This window comes from Sesamum indicum, linkage group LG10 (genome assembly GCF_000512975.1).
Source record: "Sesamum indicum cultivar Zhongzhi No. 13 linkage group LG10, S_indicum_v1.0, whole genome shotgun sequence".
Lineage (NCBI taxonomy): Eukaryota > Viridiplantae > Streptophyta > Magnoliopsida > Lamiales > Pedaliaceae > Sesamum > Sesamum indicum.
Window position 1 is genome coordinate 2,974,622 of NC_026154.1, and position 20,704 is coordinate 2,995,325.

The 20,704-nt window shown below is 33.7% G+C and overlaps 2 protein-coding genes across 9 annotated transcripts; one reads left to right on the forward strand and one right to left on the reverse strand.

The window, feature by feature from the left end:
• Positions 1,548-16,899, reverse strand: LOC105171767. 8 transcript variants are annotated; one of them, XM_011092987.2, is made up of 15 exons: positions 16,780-16,899; positions 16,487-16,597; positions 15,482-15,661; positions 14,652-14,772; positions 14,540-14,579; positions 14,147-14,199; positions 14,018-14,073; positions 12,699-12,851; positions 12,365-12,582; positions 9,493-11,051; positions 8,113-9,057; positions 7,215-7,617; positions 6,524-6,589; positions 6,356-6,440; positions 1,548-1,773 (listed from the first exon to the last, which is right to left on the reverse strand). In XM_011092987.2, the coding sequence occupies exons 2-14, from the start codon at positions 16,543-16,545 to the stop codon at positions 6,373-6,375; spliced, it is 3,921 nt and encodes a 1,306-aa protein (XP_011091289.1). In that variant the 5' UTR covers positions 16,546-16,597; positions 16,780-16,899; the 3' UTR covers positions 1,548-1,773; positions 6,356-6,372. The 8 variants fall into 8 exon arrangements, with proteins under 8 accessions (XP_011091289.1, XP_020552949.1, XP_011091292.1 ...); XM_020697290.1 differs by lacking the exon at positions 1,548-1,773 and adding an exon at positions 3,512-3,641; XM_011092990.2 differs by lacking the exon at positions 1,548-1,773 and having other exon boundaries at positions 6,198-6,440; positions 8,113-8,360; positions 8,478-9,057.
• On the forward strand, positions 3,519-6,252 carry LOC105171801 (putative protein phosphatase 2C-like protein 44). The gene is made up of 5 exons (XM_011093030.2): positions 3,519-3,653; positions 3,840-4,136; positions 4,510-4,804; positions 5,116-5,270; positions 5,536-6,252. Exons 1-5 carry the CDS (start codon positions 3,621-3,623, stop codon positions 5,671-5,673), a joined length of 918 nt encoding a protein of 305 aa, XP_011091332.1. The 5' UTR covers positions 3,519-3,620; the 3' UTR covers positions 5,674-6,252.

Genomic DNA, 20,704 nt, shown 5'->3' on the forward strand with positions numbered 1-20,704 from the left:
TAATTTTGTAAGAGAATATTTAAAGTAAAAGAAAGAGAAATAATACTATTAAAAATAAATAACTATTTAAAAAATATTTTTTACTACTTGTAGAAAGTGGAAAATATGTGGAAGTTAGTGAATAGAGAAACAAAATATAAATAAAAAATAAAGAAGACACTAAAGAGGTGCTCTCTCTCTTAATATATAGTATAAATATATATATATATATATTTAGTAATACTTTATAATATCACAAATGGGTTCACAAATGCTAGGAGAAATATGACTTTTTGCTACAATTAATATTCATAGTTAAAATAAAATATCATGGTGAATATACTAGGATTAATTACACTTAAAATCCCTTTGAAAATATGAAATTACATTTTCTCTCAAAAAAACTTTTCGAAATTACATTTACATCCCCTTAAAAAATTCAACGTTTACAACTAACCCTCTTTCATAAAAAATTTAGATGAAAAATGCTAAAGTTTGTCAAAAAAATTACATAATTTTTTAATTTTACCCCTAATTTAATATTCCCATGAAATAATTTTGTACTTATAAGAAAAAAAATATAATGATATTCACCTCACTCCGTAGATGTATAGATGTTAAAATTTTCCCCTTATAAGTACAAAAATATACATGGAAAGGTTGAGGGACAAAATTGAAATTTTATGTAATTTTTTTACCGCATTTTTCTTCCAAACCTAACATAAGAAGATCAAGTGTAAAAAGAAAAATTTCGGAGGGGATATAAGTGCAATTTCGAAATTTCTTTGAGAGAAAATATAAATTTAAGTTTTAAGAGAAAGTCTAAGTATAATTAATCATATATACTAATTAAACACGGTATGCAACAACAACTAATCTTGTTTCTTCACGCGGGGCCAAAATATTTAGCCAAAGCTAGAAATATTGGCAAATGTCTAGCTCATATATAAAACCATATTGAATGTTGAATAGCCACGGGCCAAAATTAAATGTTTCTCATATATTGATTTTGTATGATTGTGAAGATAGTACATCGATTTGCCACGATTTTTTCCCCTAGTCATTTATAAAGTACAAAATATACATATATATATATATATATATATATTAGTGAAATCAATTTAGATCATTAATGTCTATAAATAAATAGCACGAACATCTCGTTTGCTTGTAATTAATTGAAAGGCACTTCTATTAGCAGTGTTCATCTTGGACCAGCTAAAAAAATTAACATTTGTCACGTTTCAGATGAATTATTATATATATTGGATAAATAACAAACATTCTAATTTTAATATATATTTTGGAAAGATTAATCGAATGTTATGTACAATTAAAAATATAAACTTCAGAAGTCTATTAATATTATTTATTTTTACGTTGTTTCAGAATCGTCTATGAACTGGTGCAATGCAACCTTATATGTAAAATAATTTTGACAGCTAGATAAAAAATATATGAGCAATTACATTAAAATAAAAAAGAAAGAATATTCTAAATCCAAATAGCCACTAAGCATTTTCAAAATGCCGACATATAATCCATTCTTAAAGTAAGGGGAATAAGTAACATAGCATTTTTTGGGTTTTTTTTTTTTTTTTGGCACTATTAAACATTATCCAACAATTAATATATTACAAGTGGGTTAGATCCCATGAAGCAGAAGCATCAGTCTATCTTCTTCTGCAACACTCTATTACTTTCAACAACTTACTATTGCTTCTATTTTCACTGTCAGAACAACAACTGAAGACCACAACTAGCTAGATGTACATATATATGTGGTCCAAAACCCTGCAAGAAGGCTGAGAGAATCAATCTATCACACAATAATTAATACAACAAATGACAAACACGGAATTTTGTGAATTGGGTTAAAATCACAGTTTTAAATAAGGATAATTGATTCCACTTTTCTCCCATGATATCTGGTGTAATTATATATAAACTCTCTATAATTTAAAAAATTATATTTAGTACCCTAAAATTTACTTTCATATAACAAATAAGCGCATTTGTTAGTCAAAATTCATCAAATTTACTGATATTAATAAAAAAAAATTGAATAAGAATCCATATTTACACCCAATTGATTTATTGCCGACTTGTAGTGGTCAAATAACCCTTTTTTTTTTCTTATCAAATTACCCTTATATATCTTTTCACATTAATGCATGTAAGGACGTATATCTTCATCAATATAAGTGTAGTTTATTCTAAAAATAATTGTTTAAACTGCAATAAGTCAGCAATAAATTAATTGAAGATAAATAGAAATTTTCATTCACAAATTCATTAAATTTTGACTAATAAAGCAACCTATCCGTTAGACGAATGGAAACCTTAAGAGTACTAGATCTAAGTTTTAAAATTAATAGGGGTTTTATGTATAATTATCTCAAACATCAATGAAGAAAAGTGTAATTAACCCTTTTAAAGATAATTTATTCCCATAAATTGATTGGTGTTCGCCTACATCCCATCAAAGCTGGTGAGAATTTTCCGAAGGTTTTTCCAGGGGTTTATTTTATTTATTTCAAGAATAATGACTTCCAGGGTACGTAGTGTCTATGTAAACATTCCGCATATGCACAAACAAAGGACAAAATCACAAACAAGTGACAAAATTATGATTTTACTGTAGGCTAAGGTGTGACCAATTAGATTTAATTAAACAAGATTTAGTTTTCTTTTTTTCTTTTTGGCATAAAAAATGGTAATGTAGGGTTAGAATTACATAATCCTATCAGTAACAATTACGAATGTTTCAGTAATCTTAATCCCTGTATATAACAGGTCCATAAAACCAACTCATATTTTATGGGATAAAATATAGCCACCTTGCAGTTTGGAATAATTATGAATACTCATTTGTTATATAAAATTATAAATACCCACTTCAAATGAAAAATAATTATGTAGCTCCTATACGGTGAGATAAAAATTACTACTTTACCCTTATTGATTTTAAAAAAAAAAAGTTCAAAAAGAAAAAAACTGGGGGTAGATAAAGTAAATAAGCCATAGAGTACCTTAGTCCATAAAAATATTTTAAAATTTTCTAAAAAATCTATAAAATTACAATTTAGAATCTAAAATGGCATTTTGGTCCATTCACCACAAAAATCGAATGAAAACCTAAAGAAAACTAACAAAATGGGCTCGTTGTTATACGAACTTTAAGAGCAAGATGATATTTGTAATTTCTCAAAATAATGAGAAAATATTTATAAATTATGTCAAACTTCATGGAAGGTAGTAATAATTTAAGCTATCTTAAATGGAAAATGATATAAGTAACTTGAAGGAAATGGAAAGGGTCAAAGGGGGAAAACTAAGAAATAGGTGAGTGAAACCCAAATCTCTCACACTTTGCTTGTATTCATTGTGTTGACAAAATTCAGTTCAAACTCCCTTCCTTAAAAGGGGCTGCATTTAGGAAGTCTTAAAGGCATTAGTCTTCTTATTGACTCCAAACACCTCAGTTAGCGTTTCCGAGATAGAAGAAACTCTGCGTTCCCTCTGTCTCAACCTCACTTCAGAATTTCTTACTTCTTATCTGATTAATGTTGATCTCGTCAAACACTGAGTATTGATTCTTCAGACAAAAACTCAACTACATTTTTCTTTTTCTCTGAATCATGGGACTCAGGCATCTTCACCTGAAGATCAAGGTAAATGCAAATTCCTGTTATTCCTGGATCCATCCTACGAATATTTCGGTTGCATGCTAATCTATCCTTCCTCTATAGCATTGTTTTCCTTAAAGAAATACCACAAAATGTATGTAAAGTTAATTGACATGCTAGTTTGTGTGTTTTTGCTTTTACGATGAACAATAAGGTGTTGAATTTGGGCAGCGAATTAAGCTAAGGAGATTTTTGCCTGGAAATGGGAGAAGGACGACAAGAGAAACAAAGAATGGGAAGAGGGTATCATGGATGACGCATGTCTCCTATGGATATCATGTTGCGGAATTGGATGAACCATGCACAAATAGTAGTAGCGTAAGAGACTTTGATTCATCCGTTCTGGTGCAGAGGGAACAAATGGAAGAGTGTGAACTGTGGTTTTTTGGAGTTTTCGACGACGGGATTGGTGAGGGAATCACTAAGTACCTGCAGTCACATTTCTTTGACAAGACCATGCCTAAAGAGGTAACAAAGAATAATTACTGATTTAGTTAATATTATTGCAAATTCATCTATCTATTTGTCGACTGATTGAATGCTTTGACCTAGACTCAGTAATATCAGAAACTAATTTTGAATATTTCTTATATGAATCCAGTATCAAAACATTACATGATAGAAATCATATCATATCAACACAATCTAAATCCTATTGCCGACATTACATTACATACATTGCTTGATGTTTTCCCACCTAAACCATATTTATTGAAAAGAAGTCCATCTCACATGGAACATGTAAATATATGTTTTTGTCCTCTATGAAATACTTATATACCAAATGTTATATAGTTAAATAAAACCAGAACATTTTATATATGAAAACCTATTATTGCAGTTGCGAATGGGCAAGAAAAGCAAGGAAGCCATGGAAAGGGCTCATTTAAATGCAAGAACACATCTCAGAGATAGAAATGAGCCGGAGGAGACAGCCTGGAAATTAGGCTCGGCTTCAGCTATGGTGATCAATGGTGAGAAGCTTGTGATGGCATACATGGGTGACTACAGTGGTGTGATATGCAGAGATGGTCAGGCCTATCAAATTAGCAGGAGAAAGCCCCATCCCACCATGCAACATTGGTCCCTCAAACTTATTTCAGGCATGCATATTTACATACTTGTGTTCATTATTTTTTCTTAGATTAATAAAATACTTGTAACGGGTTCATTTTCTTAATTGATTAAATAAAAGAATAATTATAGACACCCTCTAAAGTCTGTTAAAGGAAACTAAAATTTTAGAAATTACACTGACACCCCACACTTCGGTGTTTAACATTTTAGACTCAAGTCTTAAAAGAGAAATCTATAATGTAAAACATAATGACCGAGACTGCAGCATAATTTCCTGGAATCCAAGAATACCTTTATAACATACTCAAAACCTCAGGAGCGTTAATGTAATTATCTCTAAAAATAACTACTTCTATTTTTAATGCATTAGGTGCTCTACGTGTGCCCAAATTACACATACTAGGTGGTGGCTCCAGGACTACATCTGGCACAAAGAGTTCAAAAGGCTCAGAACTAATTGTAGGATCTGAAAGAATAGATTCTGAAACTGAATTTGTTATTCTAGCAAGTACTGGAGTTTGGGAGGTAATTCTAACTCAATCTTTCTTCTTCAGAATTTCATCCCTTAATCTATGATTGTCCTCTTCACGTCATAAAATGCTATATATATTTACTGCAGTCACTGACTGTTAGAGGAATCAAGTTTTCAGTCCTACTTCGAATGCCTTGTAATTCTCTAAATTGGATCATTCTTTTCCGAATAATTGGGGTTCGTCGACATACTTGCCTTACCTCTATCAGAAATTGAGACATAGTTTCTTCTTTGCTTCGTATTACTAAATTTTGGCAGGTAATGAGGCACCAAGAGGCAGTAAACCTGATAAGGCACATTGAAGACCCACAGGCAGCTGCTGAATGCTTGGTGACTGAAGCTTTAACTAGAATGAGCAGAAGCAAAATCTCTTGCTTAATAATACGGTTCGATTAGTATAGCTTATGCTACTTGTTTACATGCACGTTACCCATACAGGACTTATAATATTGGTTATTGACAATTCAGATTAGATTTTCCAAGAGCTTATATGTGTTCTACTATGCAATTTCAACTGTTAATTTAATGTTGAACTACACCTCAGATATCATCTATCGTGCTGTGGGGAAGTTTGTTTGGAGTTCTAACCCCACCTGTTGACAGCTCTCATGGAAAGAACTCAAGACATCTACAGTCTGTTGACAGTTCACGTCAAATTAGATCAAAGTCATATTCTTGCTGAAAAAGAAAAGACTTTACTATTAGTTATCAGGGGAAGTTGGGGCTCACCACCTGAGCATAGTGTGGATATTTTTAATGGGGAATACTGATGCAAATGTGATCATAAATAGTGCATGACACTGAAATGTAAGTACAAACTAATGCAACTATCAAAACAGTGAATCATGCAATTATCCAAAAGTAGCTCAAAACTAATCAAGTGAGAGCTGTGGTAGAAAAAAATTGCATGCTCGAGTATATTTGGTCGAAGATGAATCTTTCTAATTAGCTGAAATTATTATATAGCAAGAACTGTTACACAACAAAAAGGAAGTATGCTAGTGCAGGGCAAGAGGAAATTTGACCGATCTCAAATGCATAAATCACTATTTCACAAGTAAAGCAACAGGACTTTCACCTCAACATCTTGAGAATCTATGATGCTTGTTTCTTTTGACTTGTTTTGCTCCGGAAGGGCGATAGTAAAGAGAAATGGCGAGAAACTGAAATAAATAGGAATAATGAATAAGATTTTAGCCAAAGGAAGTAAAGAACTTAACAGGACCAGTGTAATCAAAGCACTTACTCTTCTGAGAAGCATTACCAGCAGTAGGTGTTTCATCTTGCCAGATTAGATTTTTCAATGTGCCAACTGTGAGCACACCAAAAACAAGTCAGCAAATTGACCATTTAAATTGTAAAAGCAGAGCGGAAGTTAAGAAGTTCCACTGAATTCCAAGATTAGTGAGCACAAAAATTTAGTTGATGTGCATATCTCGCAGTATTTCCATTTGACTAGATAGTGTTCGGAAGTCCTGAAGAACTATTTCAACTTTTTAAATTGTAGAAATCAAAGGTGAAAAAAGGTTTCATGCCTCTATACAATAGCAGCATTTATAAGCAAATTTGTCATTCTTTCCCTTGCATTTGGGTATCTACTTAAAGAACTGTAGTAGTCTTTCTCAACTTAATCTTAAATTCAACTAATTAAAATGTACAAACATAGGATGTCACTAAGATGCAGAAAATTTGAGCAAAAGTATACCATGAAGACTACGAAATCCAGCATAACTGACGATCTGGTAAACAAATGTACAAGGCCAATTCTCCACATTTTTTACCATATTATCATCCTGCCATTTGATATAAACAAAGTGATAGTCTTTCCATTTTGATCAGTTTACTGTCCAAATTGGCTAATTTTACCTGGTTAATGCATCTAAAGATCAATTTTGTGGAACCACATATCTATGATTCATATGGAAGTAGTGCATCACCTTCACTTGTTGAAGCAGTATTCCTTGCATTATCATCATGCTCAGTACCATCAACACTCGTACATTCTGAATCAATACTTTGATCCACATATGAAGAAGTATGATTTTTCTTCCCAAACTTCAGAAGCCGTCTTAAACCTTTTGATGGTTCCTTTGAAAGACTCCTCTCCACAACTGGATTCTTGTCCATTTTAAGGGTTTTTATATTAGAGGCGTGTGCTTTAACTGTTTCTACTCTAGCCACCATCTCTGAGCTTACTTGGGGTGCTTTACCACATGATGCCTGACCAATGCAAGGGTCTTCCACAGAGGAGTTATGAGTAGAAACGTCCCGATAAGGTTTTTCAGCAACAGTAATGTGAGCACAGTTGGGAGGGTCCTGCTCTTGATAGACTGTTCTTACCTGGTAATACAGCACAGTCATCAACATCCCATTTGATTATTGAAGTAAAAAGGAAGGTAACCAAACTTAACTATGAAATTGGTAACTTGTTTATCACAGAATTCATGGTCAGTAAATATTGTTCGATTTGTACTGTGCTTTCTGCTATGGAATTGGTGTATCAATCATTGACCAGAGAAAAAGGGGCATAATTATATTAATGACAGTTTTGATATAATCAACTAAACATTTATTCGGTGAGTGTGACCTATAGATTACAATCCATTACCACATTTAACTGGTTTACTGAACATTCATGAACACTGATCTAACAAGGATCACACGTATTGTTTCATTTACCTGTATTTCTCCTTCAAAACCTGAAACGAAGCAATGTAGAAAAGTACTACATCGCACAGTAAGGAATACTGATAAAAGTTCTAGAGTCAAACCTACAACTAAATATTTTTTTGTTTTATGCGATAAACAAAGAGATCCTTGGTTTTACAACCATACCTCTTTAGAAGTATCCAATTGCTTTTGTAGTTGGCAAATTTTGGGATCCCCATCAACTCCATCCATGGTTGAAGCAGGACTATGTGTAGGAGCCAATTCAGATATTACGTCACTTTCCTTTCCTGTGTCTCCATCATCATACCTTTGATTCGTTACCTCTGACTTCCCTTCAGATGAATGCTTAGTTGGAAGAGAGGGTTTTTCGTATTCAAGCATCACAACAGTTTTCTCAACTACTGTGTTGTCATCTGCATCAGTTTGATGTGCTGTATTGCAATTACTCTTATTTAGTTCAGCATTTACACAAAATGTAGATGGCTTTATTCCATATACCTTCTGATCCTCCACACTTGATATGTTCTCACCTGCATTTATGTGAGATGTTGATGTTTTAATCTTCAATTCAGGTAGAGTTGCAGCCTTACTTTTATCAAGGTTTATGATAGCAGATATTTTGTTCTTATCAGGTCCCTCAGACAACTTCCGTCTTGATACTGCTTCAGCGCTTCGGTCCTTCACTGAAGTAACGGGACTGGTGAGAGGTTTTGGCTCTGATAACCTTCTAATTCGGGCCATGGGAGCCTTTGAATCAGGTGTGGCCCCATTGCTTTCTCTTTTCGTCTCAGACAATGATGACGAGGATCTGGTCAACCTATTCCCTCTCATGTGGCTAACCTCACTTAATTTACTACATTTAGAAGCCTTAAGCAGCTCAGTTGAACCAAGTGAAGTTCTAATTTTGGATCTCTGCAAGGGTGATGATGACCCAGGGTCTGAATCACTAAACTTGGATCCTCTATTGGTGGCTGGAGAAAGTTTTGCAGGAAATTGCTTTGTCTGAGGTGAGAGTACAGATGACTTTCCAGAGGCAGAATTGCCTCGAGCAGCAATTCTCTTTTGTCTCTCTAGCTTTAAAGCTTCGAGGCGCTTCATTTCTGCCTCTTCCTATAAAGAAAAAATATCAGAATTTTAGAAGTCCATTAAGAAAGTAAAATAGCATCATGGTAATGATACTTCCCAACAATAGATCCATAATGATACTAACTTAACTAGTGAGAAGGGAAGGAACGGCGTTGATGTGGTTCAATACACCATATGATAACTAGTATTAGTCTGTGTAAAAAGTACAAATACAATTACAACATGTACTGCTCTTTCATTATCCTTATACTCTACCGAAGAGTTTTGCGCTTGAGAGTATCATGCAGATAAAATAATTGCAATTTCAAACTAAACACCTGGTGTGGCCACACCATACCAATTATAAGGCAATTGTAAATACATTAGCCTTGCAATTAGTTACCCGCCTTGGAATGTGAACTAATCACATGGCAAGCTTAAAGCCACACCAGGTATGGACAAGATATTACAATATTGTACCTTCTCTTTCTTCATTCTCTGCAGATCAGCTTTATAGGATCTCAACCTCTCAGCACGGACTCGTGCATCTTCTGAAGGACTCATCTTTAATGTTTTCCCCTTCATGGAAGGGCCTCCAGTTCTATGCAAAGAGTCTGAAGTAACCTTTGACCTCTGATTCTTGTCTGATTTCCTTAACCCTCCTTTCACTTCAGAAACATCTTTTCCCCCTTGCTCCTGTGACTCTACACATACCTGCATTTCGTAGTCTAGAGCAGGGTCATATCCAACAAAACCCTTTTCTGTTTCCCTCTCGGGCATCAAGCTGAAATCATCAGGCTCATAATATACTCTGTTCCTATTTCCCTCAGAATCCAACTTTTTATATGATATTGGAATCTCAGAATCTACATCAATAGGGGTTCTATCTGCTTGTCCTTCTTGATCTATTGACATTGACCTAAATGGAATAATGAAAATTTCATCAGTCATTCCATGTGTGGGTTCTCTATCCATCTCACCAACCCCACCCTCAAAATCATTAAGTGCTAGTGGATCTGAGGAATTCCTGAAAATTGCTTGGTTCTGTTGACTGCCAACTATAAAATCTTCATGCACTGGCCTAGATACAATCTTGCTCCTGTTAGTTTCTTCAAATTGAATATGCATTTCATCATTTGATCCCCTGACATCATTATCCACAGAGTGAAATATAGCATCATCATCTGATTCTCTGGGCCTACAGGATGTACTTCCACTGAATCTGCTGATGTCACTCATCCTAGTATCTTGTATTACACCTGTATCCCGTGCACCAAGTTCCAAGGGATCAACTATCACAGTGTTTGAGCGTCTCTTTATTAAAACATCCTTTTCCATTGCAAACATGCTCTCGTTGCCACCATGAACATGTTCATCACTTCCTCTCAATAAACAACTTTGAAATGCCTGCCAATGTCCATCATCAGTATCCTTTCTGGAATTAGAGACTTCATCATTGCTGAAGTTCAACTTATCCAGAGACTTCAATTGATCTCCTTTAATTTTGGAATATCTCTTATTATTCTGATGAATCATATCACTATCATCAGTCTCAAAGTTTTCATCTTCTGCATCAATGTCAGAATCTGAATTAGAGTTTCCACTACCAGATTTCTTCTCTTTAGAAGTGATGTAATTAATGTTTCGTATTACAACCATGCCTGATTGCTTTTTTTCAGATCTGCCAGCTTTTTTCCATGGTTTCTTACTTCGTGAAACTTCTGCATCTGTGTCATCCAGTGGTTTTGTCCTGTCAAGCTCCCATGTTTCTGATCCAGTATTACTATCCCCACCATCAAGGGATTGCATTTCCTGTCCTGACTGATGACCAAGATTTGACCAGGAATGCTCCATTGGGTGGCGAGGTGGATGAAGAAAAGCTCCGTTGCCTGCATAATTCTGATAGTATGGTATTCCTTGCACAGGGATTGCTTGAAATGCTGGCTGCACACCCGGCAGAGCATGCATAGGCCATGGAGGAAACACAATATGAGGAAACTGTCCTTGAAAATATTCTTGCGTTGGGGCTGGGTTATCTGCTGGAATCCAAACAAGTATACATGACATCTCAACCATTTCCCACACAAAAAAGAAAGATATTTTCTGGCATATTCGAAAACTGGTATTTTTTCACCAGAAAAAAACACTGAGAACTACTAGTGATCGAGAACACATTAAAAAACACTTGTAAATGCCCGGTAATTTGTGTCACTTAACCTGGCCTAATACCAACAATGTGCACCATACAGAGATCTCCAGGAGTATTCAACAGTTAACAAACATAAAGTGAATCACCGTATAAGAGATATCACCAACTGGTAGGTGTTCAATTTAGGACTCCAGTTTCATGGTTACTTACCCCCTAAACAGCAATAGTTCACTGAAAGAGATAATAATGTTATAAGAAGTAATTATCTAATGATAAAGTACTTCCAGCGAATATGTATAGCAAAACAATTAGAACAATGTTAAGACTGTTAAAAAAATGTAGCAACTGTGTCTTCCCTTTACATCAACAGTAAGATGTTCGATCTTCCTATTTAAACTGAAAAGTTAAGATGCCAACATAACTAAAGCACTGGAGTCAATCGGTAAACCCCCCATTCTAGGCTACGAAAAGGTTTACGCAGTTGTTAACTGCAGATGCAATAGCAAGTATTTATAACAAGTGAACTGTGGCTTTCTGAAGCTTAAGGAAACAGCCCCAGCCAGACAAAGCACAGCTCAAAAATCATTGTGTTCGGCATGATCCTCTACCACAAGTCCTCTTTGAAACCAGTGCACTACTAACTCAAACCATAGAGACAAGGCAATACTTACATCAGATGACAATCTCCAAGAAAGTGAGAAATAATCCTTTATATGGATCAGTTCTACGGCTCATAACACAGCTAAAGCCTCTACAAAGCTGACTTCTCAGACATTAAATACTGAAACTATTCTGCATAATATGCTGATGTGTAAGGGGAAATTGGAAAATGATGGAGCAATGAAGCAGATGAAATGATAAAGACTGGAGTAGTAAGAAGAACTTGATGACTATTTAAATATTTCAAACAGAAAGAGAATTTCTTAGGGCTTTGTTTGTTTTTATTTAGGTCATTCTAAAGATGGCCAAGAATACAAGTAATGTTTCGCATTGTTTTGCCAAATTTATCTTTTCCCTGCTTATATTTCCTGTCGCCCAAAACATACTTTAGTCTCCCCAAACAACCAACCTCTCTTCAACATTGTCTTTCTATTTTCCAAAAACAAACAAATTCACTGCAAAAATAATACCAAACAAAGCCGTAAATTTTTAGTTAAATACTGGACAAGTTTCATGGAAGACCTATGAAAGACTTGATCTTACATGCGTTATATGTCGAGTCTGATTTCCCATTATCCATTGTACCCGCCTCATGATTGGATGAATCATATTGGTTGTGTGTAGCAGAGAGAATAGTACCGGATGCATTCGTAGCTGAGAAGTCTGACCTAGTGGACAGTGCTTCTGATGCTTCAATATCAAGCCATTCCCCAGTTTCATGCTTACTTTTCCACAGGTCCATGAACCTAGAGCATGCTTCCCTGTTGAATACATATAGTCAATTATCTGGAAATCTCCGAAGAAAGCTCCTCTATGCAAAACATATTCGAGGTTTCTCTTATACTTCTCATGGAGAGGGACAGAAGAAAAGGCTCACAATAAACGCAGGGCTCCAAAACACTCAGCAAAGGACACAAGTAGTGCCACATGATCAATATCAAAGCCTGCAGCTGCAGCACGTGCAAAGGCCATTCCTTGTTCTTTTTGTAGCATTCTTTTACGGGTCTCAAGGACTTTCAGAAGCTGAACTCTGTTTCAAAATTTAAATAAAAAAGCAATTAGCTTATAGATATCTGCTATCCAATTTCTTGCCTTAAACTTCACCTATTTTCTTGGTCAAGTTCAAATAATTGAAGCAGATAAGAGCATGACAAAAGAAATAGACATTATAGCACATCCAATTCCAATTTAACATACTTCTTCTTTGCCATGTTAGAGGTTCTGCATGGAAAATCCCCATTAAACTCTTTTGCAAATCATGGTAACCACAGAGGAAATTAAACCAAACCAAAAGAGGGGACAGTAAGTTGGGTAAATTTCTGTAAATGTAATGCTGTGGGCTCCCCTGATTCTCAATCTCAATGCAGACAACTGTGGACTTGAACAAATTCAGATGGAAGACTTAATTGAACTTGAGAGAAGAAGAAGAAAGCAATAAGAAGGAATATAATCCTGAACCAGTCTAAACATTTAATATTGCTAGTTCAAACATTTAACCCAACAACAAAATCTAGTTCAAAATGTTGGTGTAGTTGATAGCAGACAAGCACACTTGGAAATTTGAGAAGATCATGCATGAACCCACCAAGAGAAAACTGATATTATTGTAGATATTCCAACTAAGAGAATATGCTTTCCTGTTCTGTTAGGTTTGTGTTTAGACGTCACCAAGGGAAGAAGGATGTCTATTTGGCATTTTACGTTGTTTATATTCTTAAGAGTATGTTTTAGCATTAATCAAAACTACCACATAACCCCCCCGTCTCTGTAGTAATTATTGATAATGCCTCTATCATTCTGGACTTAATGAAACACAAACTCCAGTTAAAAAGGGATCGAGTGCCAAAGTAGAGCACTCAAGGTAGATAGAGTAGACCAGCAACATATGGTGATCTTCTTGTGGGTTTGAAAACAAAGCCAAAACAAGGGAGAAACAGCAAATATATGTAATACGCATCTAGGACAAATGTTTAGTGCCACAAGAAGATATCCTTTATGCACAAGATATATATATATATATATATATATATATATTATACTCTTCAAAACTACAACTGCATCATTTCCCACACCTAATACCGCATAACCTCTATATAGTTGTGCTTAACCCACAGGATCAGCCACAGGAAAACAAACATAAGTGTGCCCTATGTCACTGGCATTAAAAGTTCTCTATGATGGCACTACAGTACATACTTTGAATTTCCCTCCTCCGAGTATGATCCATTGGTTTCAGGAAGAGGTGCCCCAGGCTGTCAGAAAAATGACAGTATTAAAACAAGTAATAAACTAAATTAGAGGAATAAATGCTGACTGCCTAGTCACCTTGTAAAGGACAATTGCTTTCTCCTCATTAGCATCAGGCACAGATTTGTTAGCTGTCCAAAATTTAGCATTCCTTAGTGCTTTGTTAATCACTGGAAAGCTCAGACACACTACTTTACACGAATGCATATATACACCCTTAAACGGAAAAAATATACTCAATGACTAATGAGTAAAAATAATGAACCAGTAAAAATATCAATGAAGAAACTAAATTCTTCGCTTCCCATTAAGACTCTTACTTCAAGGCTAAATTGAAATTAATACGAAAAAAAGGAGAGGTAGAATAGACCAGCAATACCATCAGGACTTGTTGAAAGGGAGAGCGATAAAGAAGCACAAGGAAACCCTCTTTTGTAAAGATTGAAATAAATAGTTCTAGTTTCTAGGTACCTTCACAACCACCAGGAGGTTTTTCTTGATGATCTTCCACCTGTCAAAGAAAATAAAAGTTTAACAGAAACATATTAAATAGCCGAGCACACAGAGATGGTTGGCAGTTTACAATGCTTTGCTCTATGTCATTGTTGCTCTGCATGGCAATTGCCTCCTCAATCTGTAAGATCTCAGTTTCTATTGTGTATACACGTTCCAAGATCTCAGGAGTGCTCACAAAACGAACAAACCTGTTCAATTAGAAAATATGTGGAAAATGTATTAATCCCTCAAACCAGAAACTTAGCTTCCAATCCAAGTATGGAATGCAAAATGATATATATAACTAGTCCGAGTATGGTGCAATTAGATGATTGATTTAGAGGATGCTCATATTTGGTGAACTCGCACTCAATATTCCAAGCCAATTACAGTTAAATGTTGCAGATTAGAGGCAAAAAGAAAGAGATATATTTACATATTAATATTCAAAAGTGTATCGCAACATACATAAACAGCTAGCTTATATTTGCAGAAAACTTCTCTTTTTTTATTGTGAAAGGACATAGAAAATATTTTCAGAAGAAATCACTTCGCGCTGATGCAAAGAATGAGGTCATTAAAAGATTGCAAATCTATCAGGTTTCTTAGAAAATGGAAATATCAATTGTCACGTTGAATTCATTCATTAACTCTTCGTTCAAAGCTTAACATATTAGTCAATATCAAGATAAACAAACAATGGTCCAGAATATGATTCCATGACTTGGCAGTATTTACCTTAACACCCTCATTGAATGTTTCAATCATTAAATTCTCAAAAAGGGTACATTCCATCAAATTGCTAAGATAGGAAAAGAATAGGAACCACTAGAGCCAGCTTCAATTATAGCATCACAAAAGTGCAAGCAGATATTCAACACAGCATATACGAGGTATAACATTATATTTCAGGCAAACCTTTCCATAGTGGCCTTTGTAAACCATGCTGCATCAACGTCAGTTTCTGGCTCAAGCAAAATTGAATAACCACCTTTAGCAATCTGATCTTGAGCAGCCTTTAGGTGGTCAAGAAATGGATTTAGCAAGCCGGAAGCAATTTTCTCTTTCTTGCCGTTTGCTATGATAAACAGATCACATCTGATAATTGGAAAACCATCAGACCCAGAGTATGAAGTAGCACACTGAAACTTGAATTACTCCAACACATTTTAACTAGGCTAAACTCTTCGAAGAATAAGAAATAAAGATTAAGTTTTCTGATACCTCCAAAACAATTAAGAAAGAGTAAAGAAAACAATAACTTCACTATCAATAGAGTGCTAGCAATGCATAATTCTAAAGAATTTCTTATATTTTCTCATATAAGTGAACATACTAGTAGTATCTTTTTCAACAAATCAAATAGAGAAAACCAGAAATCAATAACAGATATATGAATCTTCTCTGTTCCAGACCAATTGAGTTCCAGAAATCAACCCCAGCAGAAAATATGGATTATCCACCATTTCCAAGCAATCAGTTTTACTATTAATCAACATGAATCACCCTATCACCAATTTTCGACATGTAATTTCCAGATAATATCGACAGCTGAAATCTCAAAAACCAAGTCTTTCCACATTTGAACATGGGAAAAAAAATGAAAATTCAACATCTACTTTTTATGGTACAAATAAAGTATGTACTTACATGTAAAGCAAAAAAGAGCTTTAGTGAAAAGTTCTACATAATGAATGCTATTGCATAAGGTCAAATTCACAAACGATACAGACAAAATCAATCCACCAAACAGCCAAAACCGAGTGTAAATTAACTCAACGTGACAATGTCGTCACATCATCAGTACAAAAAATTACAAGCGCACGTTCATATCAACTCGCACAAAACTGGAACATATCAATCAGCAAAACGAACATAAAAGTGATCCAAGAAAATCAAAACAACAAAATATAATACACACACCTTGTTCGAGTCGGAGTAAGCTGAAAAACAGCCGAGCTGAGCCGAGTACTCGCCTTCATTCCTTCAAATCGCCTCACACACCAGTGCTTCAGATCTCACAGGAGAATATTCCTGATAATAATCCAACAAATGAGTACACAGATAAATCCGCAGATTCTTTCTCCAAAAAAATAAAAACAGAAAATGATCATTTCTCGCCACACTAAATGCTTCTACATATCTCCGAAGTGACAACCAAATCTGCAAAAAGAAGGAAAGCTTTTAGTAGAGTAGAGAAAGAGCTCACAACTCACAGGCTTTCTGATTAACCGTCTTCTGCATTTGCATGTGTGCTACCACCTATACATACAACATTGTGTATGTATATATACACTCTTGAGAGAGAGAGAGAGAGAGAGAGAGAGAGAGAGGAGAGAGAGAGAGAGAGAGAGAGAGAGAGAGAGTCGCCGATTGTGTGGGGAAAAGTGTTTGAGAAAAAGGAAGGCGATACGGACAACAATGTGTATATATATATTCAGTGCGTGTTTGTGTGCAGCTTTGGATACTGGGACAGTAGTGTTTTGATGGTGAAACAGCATCTAGATTGCTCTGTTTTTATGACAGGTGAGTAATTAAAGGGTCAAGGAAGGGTAATGTAGTGAATTCACATCACTGGCAGGTGAGAAGTTGGAGGGAATCTGTGAGAAATGACAAACAAAAAGTGGGGACGTGGTAGAGAATGTACGAAAGAGTCCTTGAGGAGTGGTACTGGCGGTCCCAAGGAGGCCTGTGCTAATTTGCGCATGAAGTGGAGGGGCTAGAAGGAATGTTCTTTTATAATATCCAGAAATATATTTTAAATTGCTGTCAAGAAAGAAAAAAAAAGAAATATAATTTAAATTTGAGTAAATTATAATTATATCTTCTGAAATTTGATATAATTATAAATATTTTTTATTATTTAAAAAATTATAAATACCTCATTAAATGAAGTACTCCTAGATAGAGAGGTGGAAATTATATTTTACATTTATTGATTTTTTCTTTTTTACAAAAATCTTGTAGGTAAAGTAAACCAATGAGTTTATTAGTCCACATAAATACCTTTGAAAATTCTAAATAATTCATAATTTGAAAGGGTATTTGGGTCCATTTGCTATAAAAATGAACCTAACAGAAAGGGCTCGTTGTTAGATAGACGTTAAAATCAGGGGAGTATTTATAATTTTTTAAATAACAATATCGTACTTATAATTAGCGTAATTTACTTTTTGTTATCCGAACTATGTCCTTTTTTACATTTCGGCATCTAGACTTTTTTTTTGTGTCAACTTACAATCTTAACTTTGAGAAATTTGCATTATGTCATATATAATCGTTTTTTTGGTGATCTTTTTATCGAAGAAACATCACATGATATGTATATGTGAAAAATATCACATAACCTTTAAAAATCACATGTGCACTGCATGTGATATTTTTTTGACAAAAAAAAATAGTGGAAAAGAAGTTATAAATGGCAACGAAATATTGGGACACATATCTATCAATGATGGTAGTGAGAGGACACCAAAAAAATTGATCGATAGTCACAACTAGCGACGACGGCACACATTGAGATCAATGAATTAACGGCGTGTGCATTAGTAACACATCCATGGGGTAAATATGATATTTTATTTAATTTTTTTTAATATTAACAAATTTAGTAAACTTAACTGATCCTAAAGTCTATTTATTAGACGAAAATAAATATAAAAAATAATAGATGTAATTTCATAATCTATAAAAAATTTATACATAATTACATCAAACTTTAAAAAATAATAAAATAACTGTCCCTTTAAATTATGAAACGAAAAATACAATTTGTCCCCTGACTAAAAGATGGTTTTGGTTTTGTAACGAAGTGACATAGAAATACGAGGAAAGTAAATAAAAGAAAATTGGATGAGTGAAGTTTTGTGCCCTGTAGAGCTAACTTTCGGTGGTCAACTTTCTCTGTCTACCATCAAAGGAATTATTGGCACATAGAAATAGAATATGACTAAAAATCAAATCAATAAATATAAGTAACATTTATGGGCCCATACTCGCAATAAATATTGGACAAGAGCATTGGATACGTAAACGGCTATTGTTCCCCAAATCAAACAACTGTTACTTTTGGCCAGTGTTGAGTAAAAATTATTTACTCACTGCAGAATTAACTCAGGCTGGCCAGTTTCATTTAATTAAGAGATAATTATACTCTCATTCTTTGATATTTAATGTAATTATATATGAATTTTTTATAGTTTGAGAAATTACACTTAAAATATCTTATAGGTTTGATTTCGTCTAACAAATAAGTTTTTATATTAGTCAAAATTCATTAAATTTAATGATATTAACAACAAAATATATACATATTTACTTATGATTGACTTATTATTGATTTATCGCAGGTCAAATAAATTTCTTTTGATAAAATTACCCTTATATACTTTCACATATTAATGAATGCAATGAGATCTATATTTCGTTGTTATAAGGATAGTTTAGTCATAAAAGATTTGTTTGACTTGCAATAAGTCAGTAATAATTCAATCAATGGTATAATACTGCTTTTCATTCAATTTTTGTTAATATCAACAAATTCAAATATTTTTTACTGATGGGATGAGCTATTTGTTAGAAGAAACAAACTTTAGGGGTACTGATATAATTCTCCAAACTACAAAGAGTATATTGCATAGTTACACCAAATCTTAGAGAGGGGAGTGTAATTATCCCTTTAATTAAGGATAAATTACAACGAGCTCCTTTAATATTTGTCATAATTATAAAGGATAATTATACTCCACTAGTATTTGGTGTAATTACATGTAAATCCCCTTAGTTTGGGGGCCTATTTCTAATTACACCAAACTTTAGCAAAGAACGGTGTAATTATCTTTAATTATAAATATCTTCTGAAATTAACGGTCATTTAACAAATACCTCTCCTATCAATCTATTGGGGGGTTGTTACACGACCAGAATTTTATGGGGTATTTATAAATTTTCAAACAATGAGGCCTCGTTTACTTTTATGTATAAGCTTATATAAGAAAATTAATATAGGTTAATACAATGTTTACTTTATTGTATGGGGCCCGATATAAAATCAAAGCTCTGTACTAATTACTGTTAGACCTAAATAATTAATACCACCTTGGGAGGTGGTATAAAATTAGTGCCAAGGTTGCACAAAATGTGAATGACCACTGTACCCTTGAAATTTATCTTAATAATAATAAATAATAGTAATACATATAAGTAAAACACCTGACTACTTATACAAAATTTTATTATCATTCATTTAGTAAAAAATAATTCTATCATTGATTTGATACTATTTTCAAAGTAAATTGGGGGTAAAAATATATTTATAATTATAGTAAATTTGAAAAGGGGGCAGTAGGATAAGTGGAGTGAGGAAGAGGTGCAGGCATTTCCAGAAATGGTTTGGAACTCTTGTTCCACAATGAAATTGCAATTGCATTCAATGCATCCTCTTCCTCTGTCTGAAAATATAATTGTTTTATTTCCAAAAGAAGCTGAATGCCCAGTTTTGCAAATTGATTCTTAATTTAAATATGTATTTTTGAGTAAATATGGATAATTATATGTTAATAAATTAATTGTATTCAATGTGAGGATTTGTGGTTGGAGGGGACAATCTCTGGAGGTAGGTTTGATGTTCATGTGTTTCACTGCATCGGTGCTATAGAAATTTGAGGGAATGCTTGTCTGTCTCTATAATTGCTCTCTTTCCTAAAATACAAAACCTTTTTTTGTCCTGTCTCCTCACTTCTTTCCTCCATGTTAGAATGACATTCTTGGTTTTTCTTTTTTTATTTTAAAAAATTGGCAGGAACTGCGATTGAATATCTTTTTTATGACCAAATTATATTATATATCTTTAAACGTTAATGCATATGAAAAATTATATTGTCATCTTTATTAATAATAGTTTAATCAGAAAAAATTGATTTGATCAGTAATAAGTTGATAATAAGTCAATTACAGATAAATATGGTTTTTCATTAATTTTTTGGTTAATATTAATAAATTCGATAAATTTTAACTAATAAAAAAATTTAGAAACAAATATTAAGAATATTAGATATAACTACATAAAATATTGAGAGAATGCGGTGCAATTAGCCCTTTATATATATATATATATATATATATATAGTATATATAATAATG